This window comes from Erinaceus europaeus, chromosome 1 (assembly GCF_950295315.1).
Source record: "Erinaceus europaeus chromosome 1, mEriEur2.1, whole genome shotgun sequence".
Lineage (NCBI taxonomy): Eukaryota > Metazoa > Chordata > Mammalia > Eulipotyphla > Erinaceidae > Erinaceus > Erinaceus europaeus.
Genome location: NC_080162.1, coordinates 101,750,041 through 101,775,188, shown reverse-complemented (window position 1 = coordinate 101,775,188; position 25,148 = coordinate 101,750,041). Strand labels below are relative to the sequence as shown.

Genomic DNA, 25,148 nt, shown 5'->3' with positions numbered 1-25,148 from the left:
GGGGGCTTGAACCCCTGTCCCTGCACATTGTAATACATGTGCTCAACCAGGCGCATCACCACCCAGCCCCTCCAATTTTCCTATTTCATCTCTAGGTTTTCAGTACACAGGACTGAAAACATTGCATATATACATGGTTTATTTATTCATTCAGTCCGTTTTCAGATATATATACTTTTTTGCCTCCAGGGTTATTGCTGGGGCTCAGTGCCTGCACCATGAATCCACTGCTCCTGGAGGCCATTTTCCCCCCTTTGTTGCCCTTGTTGTGGTTGTTATTGTTATTATTGTTGATGTTGTTCGTTGTTGGATAGGACAGAGAGAAATGGAGAGAGGAGGGGAAGACAGAGAGGGGGAGAGAAAGACAGACACCTGCAGACCTGCTTCACAGCCTGTGAAGTGACTCCCCTGCAGGTGGGGAGCCGGGGGGCTTGAACCCAGATGCTTCCATTGGTCCCTGCACTTTACACCATGTGCGCTTAACCCGCTGCACTACCACCCGGACCCCCTCAGATGTTTATTTTACATCGTTTGCAGTGACTCCCTTTATTTTCAAAATGTGTATTCAAATTCCTTTTCAAAAATGTGCTTACTTGTTAGTAAAAAAAAGTTCCCTCTTCTGTGCATTAGGAAGCTGGATTTTACTCATGTATCACAAGAAAGCTTAAAATTACTTTTTAAGAAAGGAAGTGTGAGGGGGCTGGGTGGTAGCACAGGGAGTTAAGCACACATGGCAGGAAGCTCAGGAACCAGTCCTATGGACCCAGGTACCAGCCCTTGCTTCCCACCTGCTGGGCAGTCACTTAAGTAGTGAAGCAGGTCAGCAGGTGTCTTTCTTTCATCCTCTCTATCTTCTCCTCCTTTCTCAATTGCTCCTAACCAATAAAAAAAATGGGGAAAATGGCCGTCAGGAGCAATGGATTTGTAATGCCACATTTCAAGATTTCCAAGTCTGTGTCCTTTGGTAAAACTGTTACCAGTTGAATCTCAGAACCTTGATCACATGCCTATAGAAATTGTAGAAGAAGAAATGATAGAAAGTTTAGGGATATTGACATATGTTGGTCATTCCTTGTAGCCTTTAAGAACATTTTAGCCTAAGGAGTACATTTGGATGAAAAAGCAACATTTCTATCTGCAGAATGGCCAGAAAGTAGAGTTTTGCTAAGAGACTCTTCCACAGGGAAGAAAGAAATTTAAAAGAAGGTAAGTTTGAAAAGACTGGGAGAAAAGCAAGCCTGGCATGGAAAGAAGCATAATAAATACAATTTAGTTTTTGTTGTTGTTGTTGTTGTTGTTGTTAATTACTGTTTACAAGACAAGAGGTAGGATGTGTTTCAGCTGGTGCCCCCCTTCCTTTGTTCTGGTTTCCTTTCCTATACAAGGCTAAAACAACCAATTGCCTCAGAGTGGAGGTCATTAAACTCTGGAACTCCTTAACTTGAGGAAAGGTAGAGAAGGGAATTGTTAGACTAATAGACAACATTCAGGCAAGTTTATTGGCCAATCACGTTGTCCCTGGAACCAATCAGAAGTGACTTCGAAAACTGGCAAAATCTAGGACTGCTCAAGCCTCCCAGTGACCCTAAGGCCATGGATTTGTACCTGTATGAAGTGATCTGCTAAATCCAGCAACCATCAGGAGGGCATCTTCTTTAATGTCCCCTTCAGAAATAGCCATGGAGGCCAGGAACAAAGAAGTTCATGCAAGAGAGCAGAACCAGGGATGACCAGACTGACAGGGTCATGGGAATAGCAGGTACTATCCCAGTCCTGCAGAAAATAGTATGCACTGTGGATGCATAACATTTTTTTTCTGGATAGTACTGTAAGGTTTTTATTGAAGACTGAAGGAGATAGCATAATGCATATGCAAACAACTTTCATGCCTGAGGCTCTGAGGTCTCAGTTTTACTCCCCAGTACCACTATTAGCCAGAACTGAGCAATGCCCCCCCACCTACTAATGATTATTTTTTTCCAAAAAATATTGAATTTGTTTTGTTTCTTTCATGAGGAAATTTTAGGTTATTTTTTTTTTACTCGTGAGGGACTTTGGTGTACTTTGTGGAAGTATGGGCAACAGTGTGTAGGATGTGGACTGTGTGTGCAACTTGAAGTCAAAGAGTAAGAACCCAAGGGATGTAATAACATTGATTCAAAGGGATATATGCAACCTAATATTTATAGCAGCTTTATTCATAAGAGCAAAAGCCTGGAAACAACCAAAATGCCATTCAACAGATGACTGGATATAAAAGTTATGGGATATATACTCAACAGAATAATATATAGCAATAAAAAGGGGTGATTTTATGTCTTTTGGGATAAGGTGGATGAAATTGGAGAAGATTATGCTCAGTGAAGCAAGAGGTGAAGGACAACTACAAAATGGTTTCAGTCCAATGCAGAGCATAAACAGTTGAACACATACAAATATAAAAAAAATGTCAACAAATTTTCAAGACTGGGAGAAATATAGTGGTTATCTATTGGTGGGGGTTAGGGAAACGGACCTTTGGTAGCAGGAGTGGTGAAATAAATAAGCAATAAAAAAAGAAATGTATTCTGATCTTAATTTTTTAAAAAGTAGGCAGTAAGAGACAGCAATAGGCGATTGTCAGTCCAGTTGTCTTTCTCCTTCTTGACCTTCTCAGCAGAGAGCCTCTGCTTTGTGTAAAAGGAGCTCAGGCACAGGGTACATATTCTAAATTTGAGGGATAAATGTTGTTGTCACAGATTCAATTTCTCTGTCACTGGTTGGTCTTTCCACTGGACTTGAGTGCAATCCTGGATAATGAGAAATGGTGAGTTTCAAAAGAAGGGGGGGTGGAAAACTTCTTTTGCTGTTTACATTATTTCTAGATATATAGATGTCTGCAATGACCTCATTCTCCTTGGATTGATGGGGCATTCTTGAACCCATACCCTTAGTATTGTCATAGAGCCAAGTTAACCCAATTTTATAACTTTGGTGATGGAAAAATAATTTTATTATTGCCAGCTGAATTGAAGTCTGCAATTACTTGCATTCTAATTCCCATGGAACATAAGGAAGGAAAATTACAGGTATTGTTGAAAATTATCTTCAAAAGCTGAATCTCAGGGTTGGTGAGGAAAGATCTGGCAGAACAGTCTTGTAGATAAATTACTGTTGTAATTTTACTGTTTGTAAAGAAAGGGGGTTTCTTCCCAGAATTTATGATAAAAATTGCACAAGTCTTTGAAGTCATTGAATGCTATTTACTGAAACATACAATATGTGGTCTGATTATGTTTTTGGAAGGGTCACTTCAAAGGAGAACTGTCTCTGTTTTTCTTTTGGAAGCTCTATTCTGAGCAAAAAAATATAAGTTATATCTTGGGTTGTTTTACCTTCCTCTAAGAAGAAAGAAATCTTGAGCTCAGTAGTATAATAATCTCAATGAAACTTCCAACTTCATAGGAGCAATTTCTCTCTGCTGTAAAATTCCCATTCTAAAACAGAATTAGACCATCTACCATCACAATCAATATATTATCAAAAAAACAACAGCTACTTCTATTATGTCCATAGAACTGACTTCCAGCCTACTATACCTAAGCAAAAATAAGATTTAAAATACAAATAAAAATAAGATTTAAAATACAAAAATAAGATTTAAAATACAATGGTGGGGACAGTGTTCAGCAATGACAGTGAACTACAGTTACACGCAAACACAGGCTGGATAAAAGAAAGAGGAGTCAGACACCAAAGAGAATGTTCTGAGACCAAAAGACAGCTCACTATGTAGTGCATGCACCTCGTCATGCATGTAGCCTGCGTCTAAACTCTGGAATGGTAGGAGGGCATCACAACAGCTCTGGTATTATGGTTTATCTCCTTCTCTCTTTGTCTTTGATATTAAAAAAATTTAAAAAATTTTTAAAAAGTGAGCTGGGGAACAGTGAAATTAACATGCAGGTCCTTGTGCCACTAAAGAGAAAGAACAGTCTATATGATTCATTCCTTAAAGTACAAAAATGGACAAAGCTCATCTATGATGTCAGAAGTCAGGGGAGTAAGCTTCTTTCAGTGGATGCATATTGCTGATAGACGGGCATGAGGGAGCCTTTTGTGCTTCTAGAAATGCTCTGAATTCTTACTCTGGCTGTTGGTTGCACAGGCATGTATATATGTTGTGAAAAGTCATTATTATGCAGCGTGTTTCTAATATACTATAATTGAAGGTTTACCAAAAAAACATTAAATTCGACCCTTTGGGGATAGCTATGTGAAATATAGCTGTTTAAGAAAGCCTTGATGTGGCAAAAATGAGAAGTTAGAGTTGTTGATGGACTGCTCTTTTAGTGATTTAATATTTATTTACGAAGTTACAAGATAACAGGCGTATAATTCCACACTGTTCCCACCACCTGAGTTCTGTATCCCCAACCCCTCTATTGGACGCTACAGCAGTTGCAGATATAGGTTGACTATTATTTCTATAACTATCTGTTTATATTTGTATATATTTACCCTTTTCCCCCCTGTGGTCCCATCTTCTCTTCCTTTCCAAGTCGCACCAACACCTATTACTTACATCCAAATGTCCCTCTCTTTTCCCTCTAATCTCTCCAGGTCCTGATGGAGTTGGAGTTCAGAGCCCTCTGGTCATCTTCCCTGCCATTTCTCCCCCACTGGGAGTATAGACCAAAATTCTTTTTGGGGTGCATAAGGTGGGAATTCTGGTTTCTGTAATTGCTTCTTCACTGAACATGGGCGTTGACAGGTCACCCACACCCCCAGCCTGCTGAAACTTTCTTTTCCTAAGTTCTGCTTATTGGAGGTGACATGATGGTAGAAGTCTTGAAGGTGAGGCACTGAATGTGTCTTTAGAATGCATTAGAATCACCTGGAAAGTCTGATAGAAACACAAATTCCTGGGCCCCATGTCTACTTCTAACAAGTTTCTAGGTAATACTGATATTTCTGATTGTGATCATACGTTAAGAACCACAGGACTGGTGGCTAGACAATGGTGCATGTGGTTGGGAGTACGTTACTTAACTATGTACCTGCCCACACCTGCAGTAGAGAAAGCTTCATAAGAGGTGAAGCAGATCTGCAGCTCTCTCTCTCTCTCTCTCTCTCTCTTTCTCTCTCTCTCTCTTTCTCTCTATCTATCTCCCCTTCTCAATTTCTCTTTGTTCTATCAAATAAATGGGGGGGAGGGGGAGAAGAAAGGGAAAAATAGCCACTGGGAGTGATGGATTTCTCCAGGAGACACTAAGCCCCAGTGATAACTCTGATGTCAATAAAAATATAAAATAAAATGAAAGGAAGGAAGGAAGCAAGCAAGCAAGTAAGCAAGCAAGGAAGGAAGGAAGGAAGGAAGAACCACATGGTTGTTAAAATCACCTGGGAGTCCCAGGAAGAAAGATTAAATCAATCACGATTTCTTGGACATGGGGTCCATGCTATATTTCAGCAATCTGGATGATTCTAGCATGTGCCCTGAGTTCATAACCAATGCATCACATCAACCAAGACACATGAAAAATAAAGGTGAGAAACAAGGGGCCTGGAGCAATACTTGGACCTATTGTTAAGTTTCCAATATGCCAGTTAATTGCAATCAATATTAATTGCCAAATTGTGAATGAAGTCCCTCCCATGCCTGTATGGGTGGCTCAGGTGTTGAGAGCAAGAAAACTGTCTAATTAGGTAGTTTCCAAATAAATGTGGAGGAAGCTACAGGTGAAGAACTTTTAGAGTAATCAGAAAGCTCCCATGCTGAAGGTCAATGGAGACAGAGCTCAGGCCAGGCCCAGTATACGCAGTTTGGACTACTAAAACAAGGAGAGATCATGCTTAGAGACCCTCCCATCTTGACCTGAAATCTCACACCATTTCCTGCACAGCCTGGCTTTCTAGATGCTGTATGAATTGCTTGCTAAGTTGTTGCCCCCCCTTGTTAAGTTTCTGGATGTACTTTTTTTTTAAATTGAAACTTTATCTCTAGCTGATTAATAATAGCCTGCACCTATGGAGCAAGGACTTGACATTTTTTGAGGTAGTTTGCATGCATTATATTACTTAAGACTTCTACAGCCCTGATAAATTAAGTACTCTTACCCTAGTTTTACAGGAAATTACCATAAAGTAGTTAGGTAACATATCCCAGGTCACATATCTAACAACTAACAAACACAATAAAATACCCGCATGACTGAGACAGGGACAAGCCCCACATGCCAAAAGAGGTATGCTAAGGATGCCTGGGGCTTTCGAGATCAAATTATTCTATAAGAAGACTTAAGATGTTATTACATTTTTACTCTCATTTTCATGGAGAATTTTTTTATAAAGGTAATAGTATGACATCTTGTGTCTTTTAAAAAAATTGGGGTGGGGGAAATGGCATAATGGTTATGCAAACAGACTCTCATGACTGGGACTACCAGGTCCCAGGTTCAGTCCCTGGCACCACCATAAGCCACAGCTGAGCTGTGCACTGGTTAAAAACAACAACAAATAAATAATATTTTGGTTTTAGTTTCTACTATGGCTGTTATTGATAGCCACAACTTACAGAAACCAAGAGTCCTTGATGGGATCCTATGAAGAAAAAGTTGGAGAACCAGTACTACCTCTGTGATGGCTATCATCCTCTTGAAGTGCCAGGTGAGGAAACTGAGGTCTAGATTTCAGGTGGCTTGGCCAGAGAGCACACAAGGGGCAACACAAAAAACTAGCTGTGGGTTAATGCCAGTCTAGCTTCGTGGGCAGGAGACAGACGAGCAGGGACTCATGGCTGAGTGGTACGCAGTTCAGTCTTTATTCATGTGGAATGCAGCGCAATCTAAGCTATCTCTAATCACAATCCTGTCCTTATATATCCTGAGGCAGAAGTGTCAGGTCCGAAGAGGAAGTACGTAGGATAGGGGGTGGAGAGAAGGAAAAAGCAAAAAGTGTGCAAAACAGTGAGGATTAAACCAATGCCCTGGAGGCAGGCGGTGCTTAGTTAACAGTGGTTATGTAAATAAAATATAGTGTTAAGCACGGGGGATTAAGCCTATGAAACAGAAGGGGTCTTAGAAGCAGAATTTAGAAGCAGACCAACAGGTTAGCATCTCTATATTTTTTATTTTATAAAATAGAGACAGGCATGTTAAAAATATTGAGTCTGAGCAAAAATTGATTCAAATGAGGCAGCCAACCTGATATAAACTTGAAGGAGCTGTGTGAAATCAGAGACACTGCAGTTGCAGGGAGAAGACGGAGGAAAAAGGTAGTTGTACTGGGTGTGGGGGGGGAATGTGAGACAGTAGTCAACAGGCTACTTTCACTTGAGGGATGGGAGGGAAGGTCTAACTCATGCTGCTTACGTGATTCTTGACTGGTTAAGATTCCATTTCTGATGGAGCTGGAATAGTAATTAAGGCTCTGTTCAGTGATTTAAGACTTAGCATGAGTGACTCCATTTTGGGTCTGGTGCTTTGGTCTTCTCTCCTCTCTCTCTCTCTTTAAATTCCCATTCATCAGTAAGAGAAGTACAGAACTTGAGACAAGGAGACAATGTCAATCCTTTTTTAAAATTATAAAATAAAAATATCGGCAAGACTATAGGATAAGAAGGGTACAATTCCCACCACCAGAGTTCCGTATCCCCTCCCCTCCTTTCCTACTCTTTATCCCTCTGGTGGGATGCATTGGATCGACCTTCCTGTGGTGCATCCCGTGAGTACCCATTCATTGGGGAAACTGACGATCCTTCCTAGCCGGGCAAACGCTAGAAGAAGAATCCCTCTGGTAGTATGGACCCAGGGTGCAGACTGTGAAAGTCTGGCTTCTGCAATTGCTTCTCTACTGGACATGTTTTTGTTTGTTGGTTGGTTTTGGTCTCCAGGTTTATATCACTGGGGCTCAGTACCAGCACTACAAATCCACAGCTCCTAGCAGCCATTTTTTCCTTATTATTATTTTTTTCTTTTCTTTTGTATTTTATTTGATAGGACAGAGACAAATTGAGAGGGGAGGGCAAGATAGAGAGAGAATGACGGACACCTGTAGGCCTACTTCACCTCTTATAAAGATTCCCCCCTGTAGGTGGGGAGCCGAAGCAGGAATCCAGGTGAATCCAGGTCCTTGTACATGGTACTATATGCACTGAATTGGCTGCCTGGCCAGCCCCACAATGTCAATTCTTTCTCATAGGTATCTGGGAAACTCCAATGCTTTGTGGTACATTCTTGCATAAAAAGAGTCTAGTCCCCCAGTGGTTTTGGAATCTTGCCCTAGTGCTCACACAAGTTCTTTTAAGTAAGAGTTCTTTTCTCAGAACATCACAAATGTAATAAATACACATCAATCAGTGAGAAGTGGCAATCAGCAATCAACTCTCTATTCATTCAAACTGGTGACCTAGAGGGGCCCCTGTGCCCCGTGAAAACAGCCTGATGGTAGTGATACCATGTGGGAGGCCAGGCCTCACCATTACCTGCTGTAAACAGCCCTTCTGAGTTCTTTCTCTTGAGGGTATAGATCCTGGAGAGATTGCTGAGATGAGGTTTCTTGCTCTTTTCAAAAGAAAGGCTTCCAGTAAAGTTAAAGAATTAACCAGTTTCAGGTCTTAGAGGAGGGTGCTGCCCCACCCATCAAAGTGGTGAGCTACAACCTCACTATTTTCACTTTGGGGCCTTAGGCTTCCTCTGAACTTGTCCCCAAAGTCAATAGAACTATTGCAAGCTGATGGCACCCCCTGGGGGTGGATGCTGGGAACTGCCTTCCTCCACTTCCAGGTATTATACTAATAAAGTCAGATTCAAATTCTCTCCCTATTCTGTCTGTTCCCAGGTGCCTCTCCCCCACACCCCCTCCTTCTTTACCTCCTGCTCCCCTCCCCTCCCCTTCCTCCTCCTCCTCCTTCTCTCTCTGTCTGTCTTTCTCTCATGTGTGCACACAAATAACAAAGCACCTAGAGGTTTACATAGGCTCTTTAACGTCTTAAATACTCTCCACTCTAATTGCAAGAAAAAAAATGAATTCAACTCAATTTTTTCCAATCTTTTTGTGTTGCCCTTTTTTTTTTTTTGTATCCAAGGTTATCTCTGTATGCCAGCATTACAAATTCACTGCTCCTGGTGGCCATCTTTTTCATTTTATTAGATAGTACAGAGAGAAATTATTGAGAGAGGAGTTGGAGAGAAAGAGAGATAGACACCTTCAGACTTGCTTCACTGCTTGTGAAATGAAACATCAGCCCTGCAGGTGAGGACTGGGGGCTTGAACCCACATACTAGCTATGAGCACTTAACTAGATGCACCACTGCCTGTTACCCATAATTTCCTGTGATCAAAATTGACAAGTTTACTTCCTCCATAGTACCACTCCACTACTCATGAAGATCCCCATGTTCATGATACTACCTCGTGTGTGTGTGTGTGTGTGTGTGTGTGTGTACGGGCGCGTGCGCGTGTGTGCTTTGTACTGGAACCCAGATTCTCAATCATGGTAAAGTGTGTACTTTATCTTATGAGCTATCTCCTGACCAGCATTTTTTTTTGTGTGTGTAACATAAAATCAATCTAGAATTTTTGCTAAAGAAACTATTCATTTTTGCATGGCATTTATTTATTACTTGGTAATTCCTTATAACTGAATAAATAGCGTAGGTAGCTCCTAAAAACAAAGCAGTTATGGTTGCCTTTTATTGAGCACTTGGTATATATTCCTTACAATATATACCCTTTTTTTCTTATCTCTCTGCGTTCTGATGGAGCTGGAGTTCAGAGCCCTTTTATCCTCTTCATCCTATCACTTCTCTGCCACCGGAAGACCGCACTCACAATTTAGGCTGATAGTTTTATGGGGGACTTTTGAAGAGAAACCACAAATGCTGTTTGATCTTGGAGAGGAAGAGAAATGATTTTTGGGAAAAAACCCTAGAGGACTTATAGGGACAATGTTAGCTACAAGATATGGAGAAAATTACAGACTATATCTTTTTCTCATTTTATTTTTTTATCTCTGAAACACATTGACACAATACAGGATAGAATGAAACTAAAAGTACAAATTTCTGTCTCCCTTTCTCTCACTTTAAATCATATGGATTGTTGTATCTTTCTGTAAATATTACCTTTAAAATAAATCCAATTACATCTTTTTCCCACTACTAAGGCTGGTTTTTAAATTTTTTATGTTTAAAGAATACTTAATTTTTATACACATCAATTGAAATCACAGTACATTGCCAGTTACAAATAAAGGAAAGATAATAGATTTCTCTTTTATAATAAAACTACAGGTATAAAATAGTCAGCAACTGGTTAAATAATTCTTTAGGTTCTTTAGATTGTTATTTTATTTCCATTAACATCTAGTAATTAAAATAGCAAATTCACTAGGGAAAGATGGAAACAGGCTTGGGGTATGGATTGACCTGCCAATACCCATATCCAGTGGAGAAGCAATTACAGAACCCAAAACTCCCACTTTCTGCACCTCATAAAGAATTTTGGTCCAGGGGGCCAGGTGGTAGCATACCTGGTTAAATGCACACATTACAGTGCACAAGGACCAGGTTCAAGCTTCTAGTCCCCACTTGCAGGGGGAAAGCTTCGTGAGTGATAAAGCAAGGGCAGCAGGTGTCTCTCTGTCTCTCTCTCTCTTCCTATTTCTTTCTGTTTCTATCCAATAATAAGTAAGTAGAGATTAAGAAATATTTAAAGAAAAAAAAACAATTTGGGTCCATATGCCCAGTGGGTGAGAAATGACAGGGGACGATGACCAGAGGGCTCTGAACTTCAACTCCATCAGGACACAGAGGGAAGAGGGGAAAGGAAGGACATTCAAAAGTAGTAATAGGTGTGTAGGTGTGACTTTGAAAGGAAGAGAAGATGAGACCACAGGAAAAAAACATGAGCAAATATGTATATAAATATAGTCAGTCATAGAAGTAATAGTCAGTCTGTATCTCTGACCTTAGGAGAACTACTGTAGCTTCCAGTGGAGGAAATGGGGATATAGAACTGGTGGTGGAAAGTGTGGAATTACACCTCTGTTATTTTACAGTCTTGTAAATCAACATTGTCACTAATAAAATTAAAATAAATTTTAAAAAGTGCTAACTGTGAGTCCTCATAGAAGAGACATGCTGCTCATATTGTCCATTCTGGTATTCGTTTGCTTTGAGCACCACTTTGGGTCAGCTCTGTCCTGTGCTGGGGGCTGGGACACAGGACTGGATGGCACAGATCACTCTGTGCGCTCAGAGAAACTGCAGATGTAACACAGGTCACTGCAACTGACATGAATGTTCCAACAAGGGAGGTACAGGGGGAAGGAGCCATGGTGGTACTAGAGACAGGGAATGAGCTGCCCAAACCAGTTGCCCACAGCTAATGAGTGATTGAACTAGAAGTGAAGCCCTCCTTGATTTAACTCTTTTCCCCCTTCCTTCCTTCCTTCCTTCCTTCCTTCCTTCCTTCCTTCCTTCCTTCCTTCCTTCCTTCCTTCTTTCGTTCCCTCCTTCTTTCCTCCCTCCCTCCCTCCCTCCTTCCTTCTTTCCTTCCCTCCTTCTTTCCTCCCTCCCTCCTTCCTTCCTTCCTTCTTTCCTTCCTTCCTTTCTTCTTCCTTTCCTTCCTTCCTTTCCTCCTCCTCCTCCTCCTCCTCCTCCTCCTCCTCCTCCTCCTCTTCTTCTTCTTCTTCTTCTTCTTCTTCTTCTTCTTCTCTCTCTCTCTCTCTCTTTCTTTCTTTCCTTTGTATTAGTGACTTAGTAATGATTGACAAAATTGTAGGATAAGAGGGGTACAATTCCATACAGTTTCCACCACCAGAGTTCCATTGGAACTTCCAATGGAGTAGTCCCTCCATTGGAAGCTTCCCTATTCTTTATCCCTCTGTAAGTATGGTCCAAAGATCTTTATGGGGTGCAGAAGTTGGGAGGTCTGGCTTCTATAATTGCTTCTCTGCTGGACATAGGAGTTGACAGGTTGATCCATACTCCTAGCCTGTTTCTTTTCTTTTTTTTTTTAATTTAATTTACTTATAAAATAAAAAATAGAAGATACCGACAAAACCATAGGATAAGAGGGGTACAATTCCATACAACTCCCACCACCAGAGTTCCATATCCCATCCCCTCCCTTGAAAGCTTTCCTGTTCTTTACTCCTCTGGGAGTATGGACCCAGGGTCATTATGGGGTACAGAATGTGGAAGGTCTGGCTTCTGTAATTGCTTTTCCGCTGGACATGGGCATTTGCAGGTCAATGCATAACTCCAACCTGTTTCTATCTTTCCTTAGTGAGGTAGGGCTCTGGGGAGTTGGGGTTCCAGTGTACATTGGTCATTGGTGGGGCTGTCTGCCTAGGGAAGTCAGGTTAGCATTATGGTAGCATCTGAAACTTGATGGAACCAGCTCCATTTGTCCTTTTCAGCATTGTTTTGCCAGTTTATACTTGAGTATCATATTCTTCTTTGTTCCTTCCTCTATAATTTCTCTCCTACTGGCCTGAAAATCCTGCTCTTACTTGGAATTTCCAGGTTTAAATGTTTTTTTTTTAATTTTTTTTTGGAGAATCAGTCAGGTGTTGCCTTCAAGCTGTCATCTTGACTCTGCCCTTGGTTTAATTCCTATATCTTAGCTCATCCATTCTCAAACATCACAGCCCAGAGCACTGGGGCTGTCTGAGACAGAAATCCTCTGGCAACTATAAGACAGTCTCCTTGTAACAGCATCCCCAGAAGGGGATGCTGTTCTTGGGACATTTTCATCTTACTTTTTGATCAGCCCAAATGGGAAAATTTCCTAGAACACTCCTCTCCACACCCCCCCTCCACATTTCCACTCCTCTAGCAGCTGCTCCCCCATATGTTCAGTTTGATGCCCGTAGGTTGCAATGACCAGCCCAGAACCACTGACATGGACACAATGTTGGTTTTGTTTAATATTTCCTATCCAGCCATGGGGTGAGCCATTCTGCTTTTTCTCAGAGAGTTTGGGAGTAGTCTTGACTTCTCTCTGATGGTTCAGACAAGATGTTACTTGCCCTTTCTTCCATTCAATCTTTGGCTCTCAGAGAACAGTCTGGGCTGGATGTTGATGAGAGGGCACAGGCTGCTCTCCTTTTATCTGTTACTGCTATCAGGAGCTGTACTGTGGTTCAACGGCTGTGTCTTCTTGCCTGTGGAGAGAGCCAGGTTTTCCTGGGAGCCTGGACAGCCTCCCCTCCATAGAACAGAATATAGAAGACAGGCGGAAGGTGTCCTCTTTGTCAGTAATCATAATACTCTGAATTTAGGGTTTTGCAGTCTGACTGAGAGGAAGGTGTTGATATTTAAAGCATCCCCATTTCTCTCCATCACCACTTATTTTCATCTTGGGTACATTATTGACATTGTTCTAGGATCTTTATTTTTATTTAAGCTGGACTACTGTTCTCAGCTTTTAAACTGTTCTTACTTCTATTTTAAGTAATATATATATATATATATATATATATATTAGATTTTATTTATTTTACCTGATAGAACAGAGAGAAATGGAGAGGGAGAGAGACAAAGAGACACCTGAAGACCTGCTTCACCTCTTGTGAAGCTTTTCCCCTCAGCAGGTGAGGACCAGGGGCTTGAACCTGGGTCTTTATGCATTATAATGTGAGTACTTAACCAGGTGTGCCACTGCCTGGCCCCAGTCATATTTATTTAATTTCTGTTCTCTACAAAACTCCTGGAGTGATAATTTATTATTTTTAAGTTCTTTTTAATTTTTTAAAAATATCTTTATTTACTTATTGGCTAGAGACAGTCATAAATCGAGAGGAAGCATGAGACAGAGAGGGAAAGAGACAGAAAGACACCTGCCAACCCTGCTTCATGACTCACAAAGCTTTCTCCCTGCAGGTGGAAACCGGGAGCTCGAACCTGGGACCTTGCACATTGCAACATGTGCGCTCAACCAGATTGTGCCACCACCCAGCCCCCTGAAGTGATAACTTAATAAGAAGTAAAATGATGTCAATCCCTTGTTTAAGATCTTCTTTTTGTGCCCAGAATGAAACGTAACCACTTAGACTCCAAGAGTGTCTGTGTGATCTGGTAACTAACCTCTCCAGTATTCTCTCCTGCTGCTTATCTCTGTCATTCTTCCAGTCATATAGCTGGTCTCCTGCAAATGTCTGGGATGTATGGAGTTATTACTGCTATCAATTTTTTTTTTTTTTTTACGAGTACTCTTTCCCCTGTTCTTGGTCGGGTTGGCTCCAGGTTCTTTCTTTTCCAGGTTCTCTTTCAAGTCTCCACATGGCAGTCACTTTCTCAGAAAGATCTGGACCTTCCATTGTTACTCATAGAATGGATTTTTTTTCCAGAACACTTTATACCCTCTACTTTTAGAGATGCACTTATTTATGAGGGAATAAGAGAAAGAACAGCAGAGCATCACTCTGTTATAGAGGGTGCTGGAAATCAAACTCAGGACCCCACATAGGCAAGTCCTTAGTTCTACCTCTGAGTTACCTTCCAAGTTGTGACTTACACTTTTTTTGTTTTGTATTTAAGTTGTTTGCTTAATGTCTCTCTTGTCAGATTGGAAGTGTTAGTCTGGGGTGAATCTGGCTCAGCACTATGGTATCCCCAGATCTTGACACAGTGCCTGGTTTATAGTAAGTGCTTAAAGCAATGAGCAGGGGAATAACATACATAGAAGCTGTGTCATCTTAGGTATAATAATCTTCTCACTGTTAATTCTGTGACCTATCCTGAAGTGACTGGAGGGGGGTTAAATACCACCTTCTGATTTCTCAGACCCAAGAAACCAGTAACAATTACCCTTGGAAATATCTGTGTTGGAGACCCAAAATCTCTCTCTGATGATGGCAATTTTTTTTCTACCAGGGTTATCTCTGGGGCTTGGTGCCTGCACTATGAATCCACTGCTACTAAAGGTTTATTTTTCCCATTTTGTTGCCCTTGTTGTTGCACTTGTTGCCATTGCTGTCATTGTTGTTGGACAGGACAGAGAGAAATGGAAAGAGGAGGGTGAAACAGAGAGGGGGAGAGGAAGACAGACACCTGCAGACCTGCTTCACTGCTTGTGAGATGACCCCCCTGCAGGTGGGGATCTGGGGGCTTGAACCAGGATCCTTATGCCAGTCCTTACACTTAGCACAATGTGTGTTTAACCCGCTGCACTACCAACCAGCCTCGATTGCAACTTTTAAAGATCCACTTTCATCATCATTAAAACTGAGTGAAGAATCCCTACCTCATAGGTCTGTTCTGATGATTCAATGTATGTAAAAGGAGACATAGCTGCATAGTTCCTACTATGTGTCCAGGTCCTTTCTTGGTCTGAGTATTAGCATATTTGGTAAGAGTAAATTTCACAAGCCATCATGTGCTCAGAATAGCTCTAGATAAGCATGATTTATTTGACAAGGTATTAGCTTATGTCAAATCAGAGAGTGGCAATCTTCAGATGATCAGAGATGGAAAACAACTGAGTTGTTCTTTGTCTCCGCCAGCAGAGTTTGAGCACATTCTATGACACCTGGCATCTTATTCCTCCACAAACATAAAGGAGAGCTATCATTCCTACTTTGCCAGTGAGGAAACAACTCAGCAAGGGTAAGGAAGACTGTACAGTAGAATGAATGGCTTTGCACTTGAACTCAGGTGAAAGAGGCACTTGAATTAGTACATTCTCACTCAATATCATCTGTCCAAAGGTTCTTGGACTTCTTTTTTGGTATTATCTTTATTTATTTACTGGGTAGAGACAGCCAGAAATTGAGAAAGAAGGGAATGATAGAGAGGGAGAGCTATAGAGAGACACCTGCAGCCCTGCTTCACCACTTGCAAAACTTTCCCTCTGTAGATGGGGACTGTGGGTTCCAACCCAGGTCCTTGTGCATTGTAACATTTGTTCTTGGGCGTTAGGCAGTAGTGCAGCAGGTTAAGCGCTCGTGGTGCAAAGCGCAAGGATTGGCATAAGGATCCTGGGTTCAAGCCCCCAGCTCCCCACCTGTAGGGGAGTCTCTTCACAAGCGGCGAAGCAGGTCTTCAGGTGTCTATCTTTCTCTCCCCATCTCTGTCTTCCCCTCCTCTCTCCATTTCTCTCTGTCCTATCCAACAACAGCATCAATAACAACAACAACAATAACTTCAACAATAAAATAAGGGCAACAAGAGGGAATAAATAAATATTAAAAAAGAAAAAAAAACTAAAACATTTGTTCTCAACCAGGTGCGCCACCACCCAGACCTCTGGCTCTTGGACTTTTTTTTTGACAAACAAATAGCAAAGCACTCTCTTAACACTTGTTTCATTTTTAGGATATGTTACCTCCCAATCTGTACACAGAAACTCTACCCACCATGCCTTGAATATGATTGTATTTGAGACAGGACCTTCCAAGGGGTAACTAGGTTTAAATAATATCAGAATGGTGGGGTTCTAATCCTGATCATGGCTGATGTTCTTAAGAGAGGACTAAACCCACCTGCATGTTAGCTGTCAGGCTCAGGTAAAAATCAGTAAAGTCATGGGACCCTTGGAATATACCTAAAATAGACCTACTAGCCTTTTTCACAATGAAGACCCCAAATATCAACTGCTATCTTCTTGTCTTTAGGCTCCTGATTCTTAAACAATTTGTTCTGCTTTGTATCTTAGTACTTTTTCAGCCATCAAGTTCCGGACACTACCATGATGCCAATCTGACTTCCCTGGGCAGATGGCCTCACCAATGTACCCTGGAACTCCACTTCTCCAGAGCTCTTCCCCATTAGAGAAAGACAGAAACAGATTGGAGGTATGGATCCACCTGTTGATGCCCATGTCCAGTGAAGAAGCAACTACAGAAACCAAACCTTCCACTTTCTGCACCCAATGATCCTGGGTCCTTCCCAGAGAGATAAAGAAAAAGAAAACTTCCAATGGAGAGAATGGGATATGTAACTCTGGTAGTGGGAATTGTGTGAGATTGTATCCCTCTTATCCTACAGTCCTGTCAATCATTATTAAATAAATGGGGGGGGGGAGAGGCAACTAATACTAGAAATCTGTAGAGAGATGGTTGCACACTTTTGCTTCTGCATTGAGATCTGGATTCTTTATGGTTTCCTGGGTGTGAGTGACTATGCAAATGTATGTGAAAGTGGGAATGAGCCACAACAGCTACCAACTTTTCTCCAAATTTCTCCATCTAATGGGAGGAAAAACACTAACTTCTGTGGTTTTGAGGAAGTTATATGTTTTGGAAGAAGGAAAATCTGGATTAACCCCTTGCGTTAATTGGACTTTGTGATGAGTGGTCCTTTGATTGGTCTAAGTTGTATGACTGTTTTGCTGCCTGTGTCTCCTTTAAGGAGATGATTCTCCACTCAATTGCTTATGGTGACCATTCTGGTACCTCAAGACCCATGCCAGGTACTTGGGTATTCAACAGATTTGTGAATTCCAACAAAACATGCCCACAAATTGCTTAGCCAGATAAAAAGCTGAGACTGTTGCCCTAGCTTCCCAGGCCTCCCTGGAGTGTAAGATTCCTCTGTACCTTTCTACACTAGTAAAATGAAGAGAGCAGAGTCTGTGTTGACCTCTTTTCTCAAGTGGATGTATGGGAGACTAAATAGCAGAACACAAAATTGTTCTCTCCTTGGGACATGACCTGTGCGTGTACTATCTAGTTTCCCCTCCACAGTCACTTTAGGCAAGGCCTTGTGTGAGTTCTGGGCAGAGGCAGGCAATAAAAGCATTTGTGTTCTGCCTCTGGGTAGTTCCTATGGTCAGTCCTCTTTGTTCTTCTCCATTCTCCGCAGCCTTAAGTAGGTGCTGAAAGATGGGAGGGATAAAAAGAAAAAAAAAATCTACTTACAGGAAATTGCTTTTGACCTTACTGAATGCTGAAGTACCCTTGACAGCATCACAAATATAAAACAAAGCTTTCTGCATCAAAATAGCAAGGGGACAGCGATAGGAATCTTTGCAGCCTGTCTTGAATATCTTACCTGGGCTTCACTAGAATTTCTGAGGCAAATATACACAAAGCTACTTATCAAACCAAGCTGGCTGAAGGAAACAGACTATCAATTTACTTGGGTCTTTCTTTGACCCTCAATTAATTTCAAAAGACTATTTGAATTTAATTAATCTAACAACATAAAAATTACTCTAAACTGCGTATATACCCAAAGTATTATTTGAGGGGGCAGTTTGCCATTCTAAAACTAAACAGGGGATTGGAAAGATAGCTCACTGGGTAAGGTGCCTGCTTTGCCATGTGCATGGCCCTGGCACTACATGGGAGGTAATACGGCACTGGGAAAAGCGCTGGTGCTAATACTGTGTTGTCTCTCCTCTCACAGTACCTGAATGAAAAAGCAGTTTAGAGCACTGAAAGGCCCTAGCTACACATGACAATAAATAAACAAACATACACACACATACAAACTAAACAAGAATCTTCAGAAAATATTTATAATTTCAACAAAACCTGCTAAGGTGATTATGGAGACTGCTTAATGAGGTTGCAATCTATCATCACCACTGTTAAGGAAGACAGACTACAGTAAGTTATGCAATCAAAAATTTAATAACAAAGATACTATTTTAAACATGGTCAAATATACTTGGCTAAGACCAGATTTTAAAAAACAAAAATATCTAGCCCAACAATACAATACAGCTTTGTACAGAACATTCCATCAATTGACAGAAAATACATTTGAGCACAAAAATAAAAAATATTTAAAGAGAATCTCTAAGCAGCATTTTATTTCTGCAAAACTGACATATATTCTGTACTGATTAAATATCTACAAGTGCTTTTCCTTTACAAAAATACATATATTCTTAATAGACTAAGTCATTAACAATGACCTGGTAATTCTTTCACTTCAATTTGAATGATTTATAAGCTAAATCTTACAACCACAAAAAGGTTTTTATTTGTATTAAGATGTTACTACTTTTGACAAAAAAGCTTAAATATTTTATATTTCAAAGGAAAATTAGCAACATAACTATATAATATAATCTATGATGGTTTCATTTAATATGAGGGCTATTCTATTCAAAGCTGATGTTTGCTGTTGTGTTTCCAGATGCAAAATGGAGCAAAGACACTGGTGCTTCCCCCCCCCCACAAGCTCTTGTTGTGGACTACAGCTTCATAAGGACACTTAGGCCCCCATCCCATTCTAAAATATACAGCAAAAGAAAACAAACTCCAGACAAGGTGAGGCTGATCTGATCTCCTTATATTTCTACTGTGTGGAACTCCTGCTCCAGTGAACTGATGTGAAGTCTATGAATAAATGATCTGCTTAATATCTTTACCTTGCTCAGAGATATTTTACCTTCATTTGTACTAGCTTAGCTTTCCTAGTCCGTGACACTCTGAAAGATGGAAGAAAGCAAGACCCAATATTTAACATCTATTTGCTTCACTTGATTTTAGGTTTAAAGGCAATTTAAATTGAAAGTATTTCTGAAAATAAATATCCTTTTTGAATTTTAAGAAAAAGGGTAACAGTATAGAGATGTATTCTAATCAGATTTTAAGTGCATTAAATTATTTTGTTTACTTTCATAACTTTCTGAAAAGGAAGTGCTCAAGTTTTTTTTTAATTGTATACAATATAGTTAGGATAGCAGGGGAACATGCTATTTGTGAAAACTACTATCTTACACTAGGAAGGGAGTAATTTTAAATCAATGGCAAAATGCTACAACTTCAAGAAAAAAATATGAAAAGCCTGTAATGTGTAACTACATTTAAATCAACTTTTTGTCTGATGTTTTTCTATCAAAATTCTACTGAAGTAACTGTATCAAGTAGATCCAGAAACAGCTGTTGACTTTGTGCTTGGTACTGTTTCAAAGTCTCTTGTATATTTAATGCTTTTCATGTCTGGCAGACATACTATGTTTCTTATGGTAAGGGTATGTGTCTAAAAATAATATTTCACATTTTTGTGTTTCTAATATGAAATATTACAGACCAAATATATTTTTTAGAAATTTATACAACCACCCAAAATCTTACTGGCACTGAGCTTAGACAGTAAAAAATTTTTTCATGAGAAACCAAAATCTTTATCCATTTTATCCTATCTGAAGATGTTTATGGTGGCCTATCAGAAGGACTTACTAGAAGGACCTCATCGACTGGGCATTGTCTTTACAATGATAGCACGAGCTCCCAAGGAGAACGGGGCAAGAGGAGTGTTCAACTCACTTGATGTATTTGTTCTTTCGCTGGAACTCATTTAGCCAAATTTATTGGATGGCTAAATCTGAATAATGAATTACTACTGAGATATGAGACCATTTTACAGGGGAAAAAAGCCTCATATGAAAATCTTGCTTTGGAATACAGAAAAAAGCACTTCTTATGTAATTCCCATAGAATGTACTATTTTCTATAAAAGTTATTAGCACAACAGCACTGTTTACAAAGTCTAACAAAATTTTTCGTACTACTAAAGAACCCAGGACTCCCCGAAGTATAATTTAAGTTTATACTGCCTTGACAGAATAAAAATCTCAATTTCAATTTTTTTTCAAATAATGTATTTATATCAATTATTTTACAGAGAGAGACTATTTGTTGTGTTTTATTTCTTTCCTCTCACCTTTGAGAAACTCCCTAGTATCTTTCAGATGATGCTAAAAAAGACAACAGGCATATTTTAAAGGAAGTGTTCTCTGATTATTACATTAAAAAACCCTGCATTTCATTGATCTCACCATGAAAATTCAGTTTGAAGTCTTTCTTTGGTGATAGTTTAGCCACTAATCAAGATTATTGCCTGGCTATATAAAACTAAATTGCAATCTACAAGTTTCCAAACTGTTAAAACTATCTCTCCAACATGGTTACTGATTAACAGTAAAATGTCTTTGGTGATATCTATTTTCTTATGAAAGTCTTTCAAAAAGAGATTACTCAAATGTATGAATGTCTAGGTATGCAACTGTTCTTAAGTGACAGGTATAGGTTAACTCAGAATTTATTCAGTAAATCTAAAACAGAAAAGCACTTTAGCAATGAGGCACTTTCTCTTAAATATTTCAAAGCTAAACAATTCCATCTAACTTACTTTTTCCCCTTAAAGCCTTAAAGAATAATTTGAAGTTAGATTACATTGAGCAATGAAATTTTAACTTAAGTAATGAAATTAAGCAAGTGTATATGACATTTGTAAAATGTGGTATCTGTATGGGACAGATTTTAAATGAATAAGGATATAATATACTTTTCTTTGAAACTTTTCTTTAAAAACAGTTAAGATATTACTCAGGAGACCCTAAGATTAGTGATCTAAGCATTACCTCATTAATGAACCTTGCAGCTTATTATTGATACATATTCAAAGTATTTTGGTCAAATCCTGATTTTTCTATTAATTGATGAAGATGGTTATTTATTACTTCAATTAAAGCAGTTACTATAGGACCTTCTATCCAAGGTTTCTTGACATTTTAACACTTCACATATATAAGGCAGAGAATGCATTACAAAATCATCAAGTCTTTTTATTTCAGTTTATTGCTTAAGAAACAAAAATAAAGAAAATTTAGTTTTATTCACTGATTCTTTTTTCCGATTCAGATGATTATTCCTATAGGTTACTTATATAAAGAGCTTGTTTTATTAGCACCCTAGGTTTATAACAAGAAAACTGCCTATTTATCTTTTTCTATACTTGGATTCTTCAAATTTCCACATCCTGACTTAGGAGATAATTAACTAGAGATTTAGTGTATTACTAGACATGAACATGGTCCCATACTTAGGAAACTATAGTTGAATGCTTAGAGAAGTCTATTTAAGAAGTCTCCAATTCTGATCTAATAAGATAAATGCACACCTTTCCCAAATGACAACTAATGCCCTTCTCTGTGTAAGGTTTTCACATGTTTGGCACATACTGCATTGCATTTCAAGAAAATGTTAATGCATTAACAGTAAATAAAGAAAATTTACATATAATTATATTCACAACTCCATAATTACTTCCTATGTATTGGGATGCCAGAAAAGTCAGGACATACTTTTCTTTTTTTCTATGCAAAAATGCATCATCACTTTTTAGACAACCCAATAATACCTTGGAAAAACATGAAATTACATATGGTGATACAATAGACCAGGTTTAAAGATATGTTGTTACATATAAAACTCACTTAAAGTTATAATTTTTGGCTGGGAATGGAAAAAACATCCAGGTCTCACTGGTAGTTTAAAAACATACTCAACTCATTTTGAAGTAAATTAAAAATTATTTTCCATATAAAAGTCACTGGCCTAAACACTTGTGATTTGTAAAAACAGTTTAATTTCTTAGGGATGTCAGAGAACCAGATTTTAAAGCACAGAATAATAATGCCTGTAGCTAATGGGAAAATTCAATTTTTGGTTGCGTATAGTGGTCTGTTCCAACCATTTAAAGAGTTGACAAAAATCTGCCTTTTTAAAAATTCTGCTTGTAAGCTCTTCCATGAATATCCTAACAAGAGGAAAATTTAACATTGTAGTACAGTGTTAAATTTGCCATAAACTTTTCCACAAAATTCAAAACAAAAACTTCAATACAGACGTTTGACTTGAAACAAAGGTATAAATATGTAAGAAATCATAAAGTTTCAGGAATATGTGTGAGACATCAAGATTGAGTTGTACTTACATGTTTTTTTTTTTTTATGGTTGTGCAATGTTTTGTTTTTAGAAAGTATCTTGAGATCAGAAGGTATTAATCTGTGATACATTTAACTGGAAAATGTAACACATTTAGTATGCATATAATAATGATGTGTGTAACACACAACTTGTGCTCATATCAGATTTCTAAAACAAAAACACGCCCCCCTCAACTTTCAAGATTGTTCCCTAGGTTTCAGAGATTAACTTGTTTTGAAGCAGTTGATAAAACTTAATTTCTAAAGAAAAAATTAGAAAACAACTTTAAATTTTGAGAGATTTAAAAGAAAGTTCTTCAGATGATTTAAGGTAACATGACTTTCTCTGTCTTGCAGACTAACCTTAAAAATAAATGGAAGACTTAGCAGTGCTGCAAAATCAAGGACATTATCACAGCTCTGATTTTAATGAACTTATTGTATTATAAGAGAATAGTCCCATTTTTCCCTTGACTACTACAGGATGTAAAATGAAGTATCTTCCAACCATTACTTTTGACTAGCACATTCATCTACTATTACTGCATTTATTCTATTTTATGTGTATGCTTTGGAAATGTGAAAAGTAACAGTTTTAATCTACAATTGCTTCAATACTTTTGAAATCCATAAAACAGTTAAACGCTATCTGTTCTAAACATCCTAATATTTAAAATCATCAAAACCCTCTGCATGCCACATTGATACACACCTAAGGCCAATTTAAAAAGAGAATATACTCATTAAATGAGAGCAACAGTATAATGATGTACATATAAAATGGGTTATACAATGAAGTTTTATGAAGCAGCACCTGCTTGTCATAAGGCATTATGAAAAATCAACTTTACACACACACTATTTTGTCAGAAATGAATGTGATCAGCTGCCAGTATTCTGAATGTTGTGAATCTAACTTCAGTTCTCTAAGAAGTCATATACATCTCCAATCTGGAGGGCAAACATGACTTACTTGTGTAATTGGTAGACTATGTTAATAACTGATACTGTCTATAATTACAATGTATTACAACATTAAATAATAATTAAAATTCTTCCTAAAAGGATTTGCACACACAAGAGTGAACTATTTTGTACACAAAAGCTTACTGAGAACAGGACAGTGGCTCTAAAACCATTTTTATAAGTGTATTTCCCATACAAATTCATTTCAAGATAATTAGTTTCTTGTACAGTACTAAATTTAAATGAGAATAAAATAGTATGTGAAAACTGCAACATCACAAAGATTGAGGCATATTACTAGTGTAATCAAACATTAGAACAATTTTGGGACAGGCAAGCAAAATATCCAGATACTGGAGTCATAGCTACACACCTAACTGATGTGAACCATGACTTGTACACAGTGAAACAGCACAAATACCTTATGCAAATGGTTCAGTAGCAGAATGGCACTTGGTTTGCTTTTAAAAGCAACAACATAAATGCAACTGACAATCTAGACAGACAATGGCCTTATTTGCATGCTGAAAATCTGGTTGTGTCCCTGTAGTCCACACACCGTTCACTGTGCAATCTGTCGATGAGTAAACAAATAGTGCCGGATTCGTCTCAGTGGAATCTAGGCCCCTTGGTCTAACCAAAATCAATTCTTGGTCGGTATTGCAATACCATGGGGTATGACTATAAAATAAAAACAAAAACAACCAATATTGTTTATGCACAAAGATTTTTAAGAATGTAGCATTGTAATTTAAATATTTTCCTGGTACTATTGATTAAGACATGACTGTAAATATCATTATAACTAGTTTTCAATTGTTATTTTTGTAGGACCTACAAAGTTTTTCATAATATGCAATGAAGAGCAAATTCAAAGATCTTAGTACTAATGTATTTACTTTAAAAAAAAAAATGTCCAAAACACTGCTCAGATCTTGCTTATGGTGGTTTAGGGGATCTTCAAACCTCAGGTATGAATATCTTTTGCATAACCACTATGCTATCTCCTGGCAATACAGCACAACTATAGTGCTCAGGGAGAGGTAGGCGGGGTCTATGACAAACTAAAAGGTATACATCTGTTCCAAGATACCTGATCATTAATCCAGTGCAATTCAAGAAAACAAGTCCATAGACTGTGTACTACTAGAGCCTCTGTTTGAGAGAACTCCCTCACAAAGAGATCCACTATAACTTCATGAGACAGTTTTCACAAATCACCTTCTTTTGATTTTGATATCTTTTTTATTTTTACATTAAAAAATCATTTGATAGAATGGAAAAATTGAGAGGGGAGAGGGAAATATAGAAGGTGAAAGACATAAAGTAGCATTTTATTGGAAAGATATTCCATGCTCATGGGTTGGAAGGATTAAGATAATCAAACTTAAATAAAAAAAAAAAAAGAAAAAAAAAGATAATCAAAATGGCCATTCTAAGCCATATTCAGATTTAATGTTATTCCTATAAGGTATTTCTTCAAAGGAATCAAATAAAAGCTAGACAAGTTTATCTGTAACCAGATA

General features: G+C 38.6%; 1 protein-coding gene across 4 annotated transcripts in view; it reads right to left on the bottom strand.

Annotated features, from left to right (window-relative positions):
- Positions 1 to 25,148, bottom strand: part of PCGF5 (polycomb group ring finger 5) — a 189,244-nt gene that overhangs the window by 18,046 nt on the left and 146,050 nt on the right. For 2 of the 4 annotated variants that reach the window (XM_060191901.1, XM_007516806.3), the window contains one exon: positions 18,547 to 24,303. The exons of the other annotated variants lie outside the window; for them this stretch is intronic. In XM_060191901.1, the coding sequence (XP_060047884.1) occupies positions 24,256 to 24,303 (48 nt within the window). In that variant the 3' untranslated portion in view covers positions 18,547 to 24,255. Of the gene's footprint in view, positions 1 to 18,546; positions 24,304 to 25,148 lie in introns of those variants that run through there. 4 annotated transcript variants of the gene reach the window in all.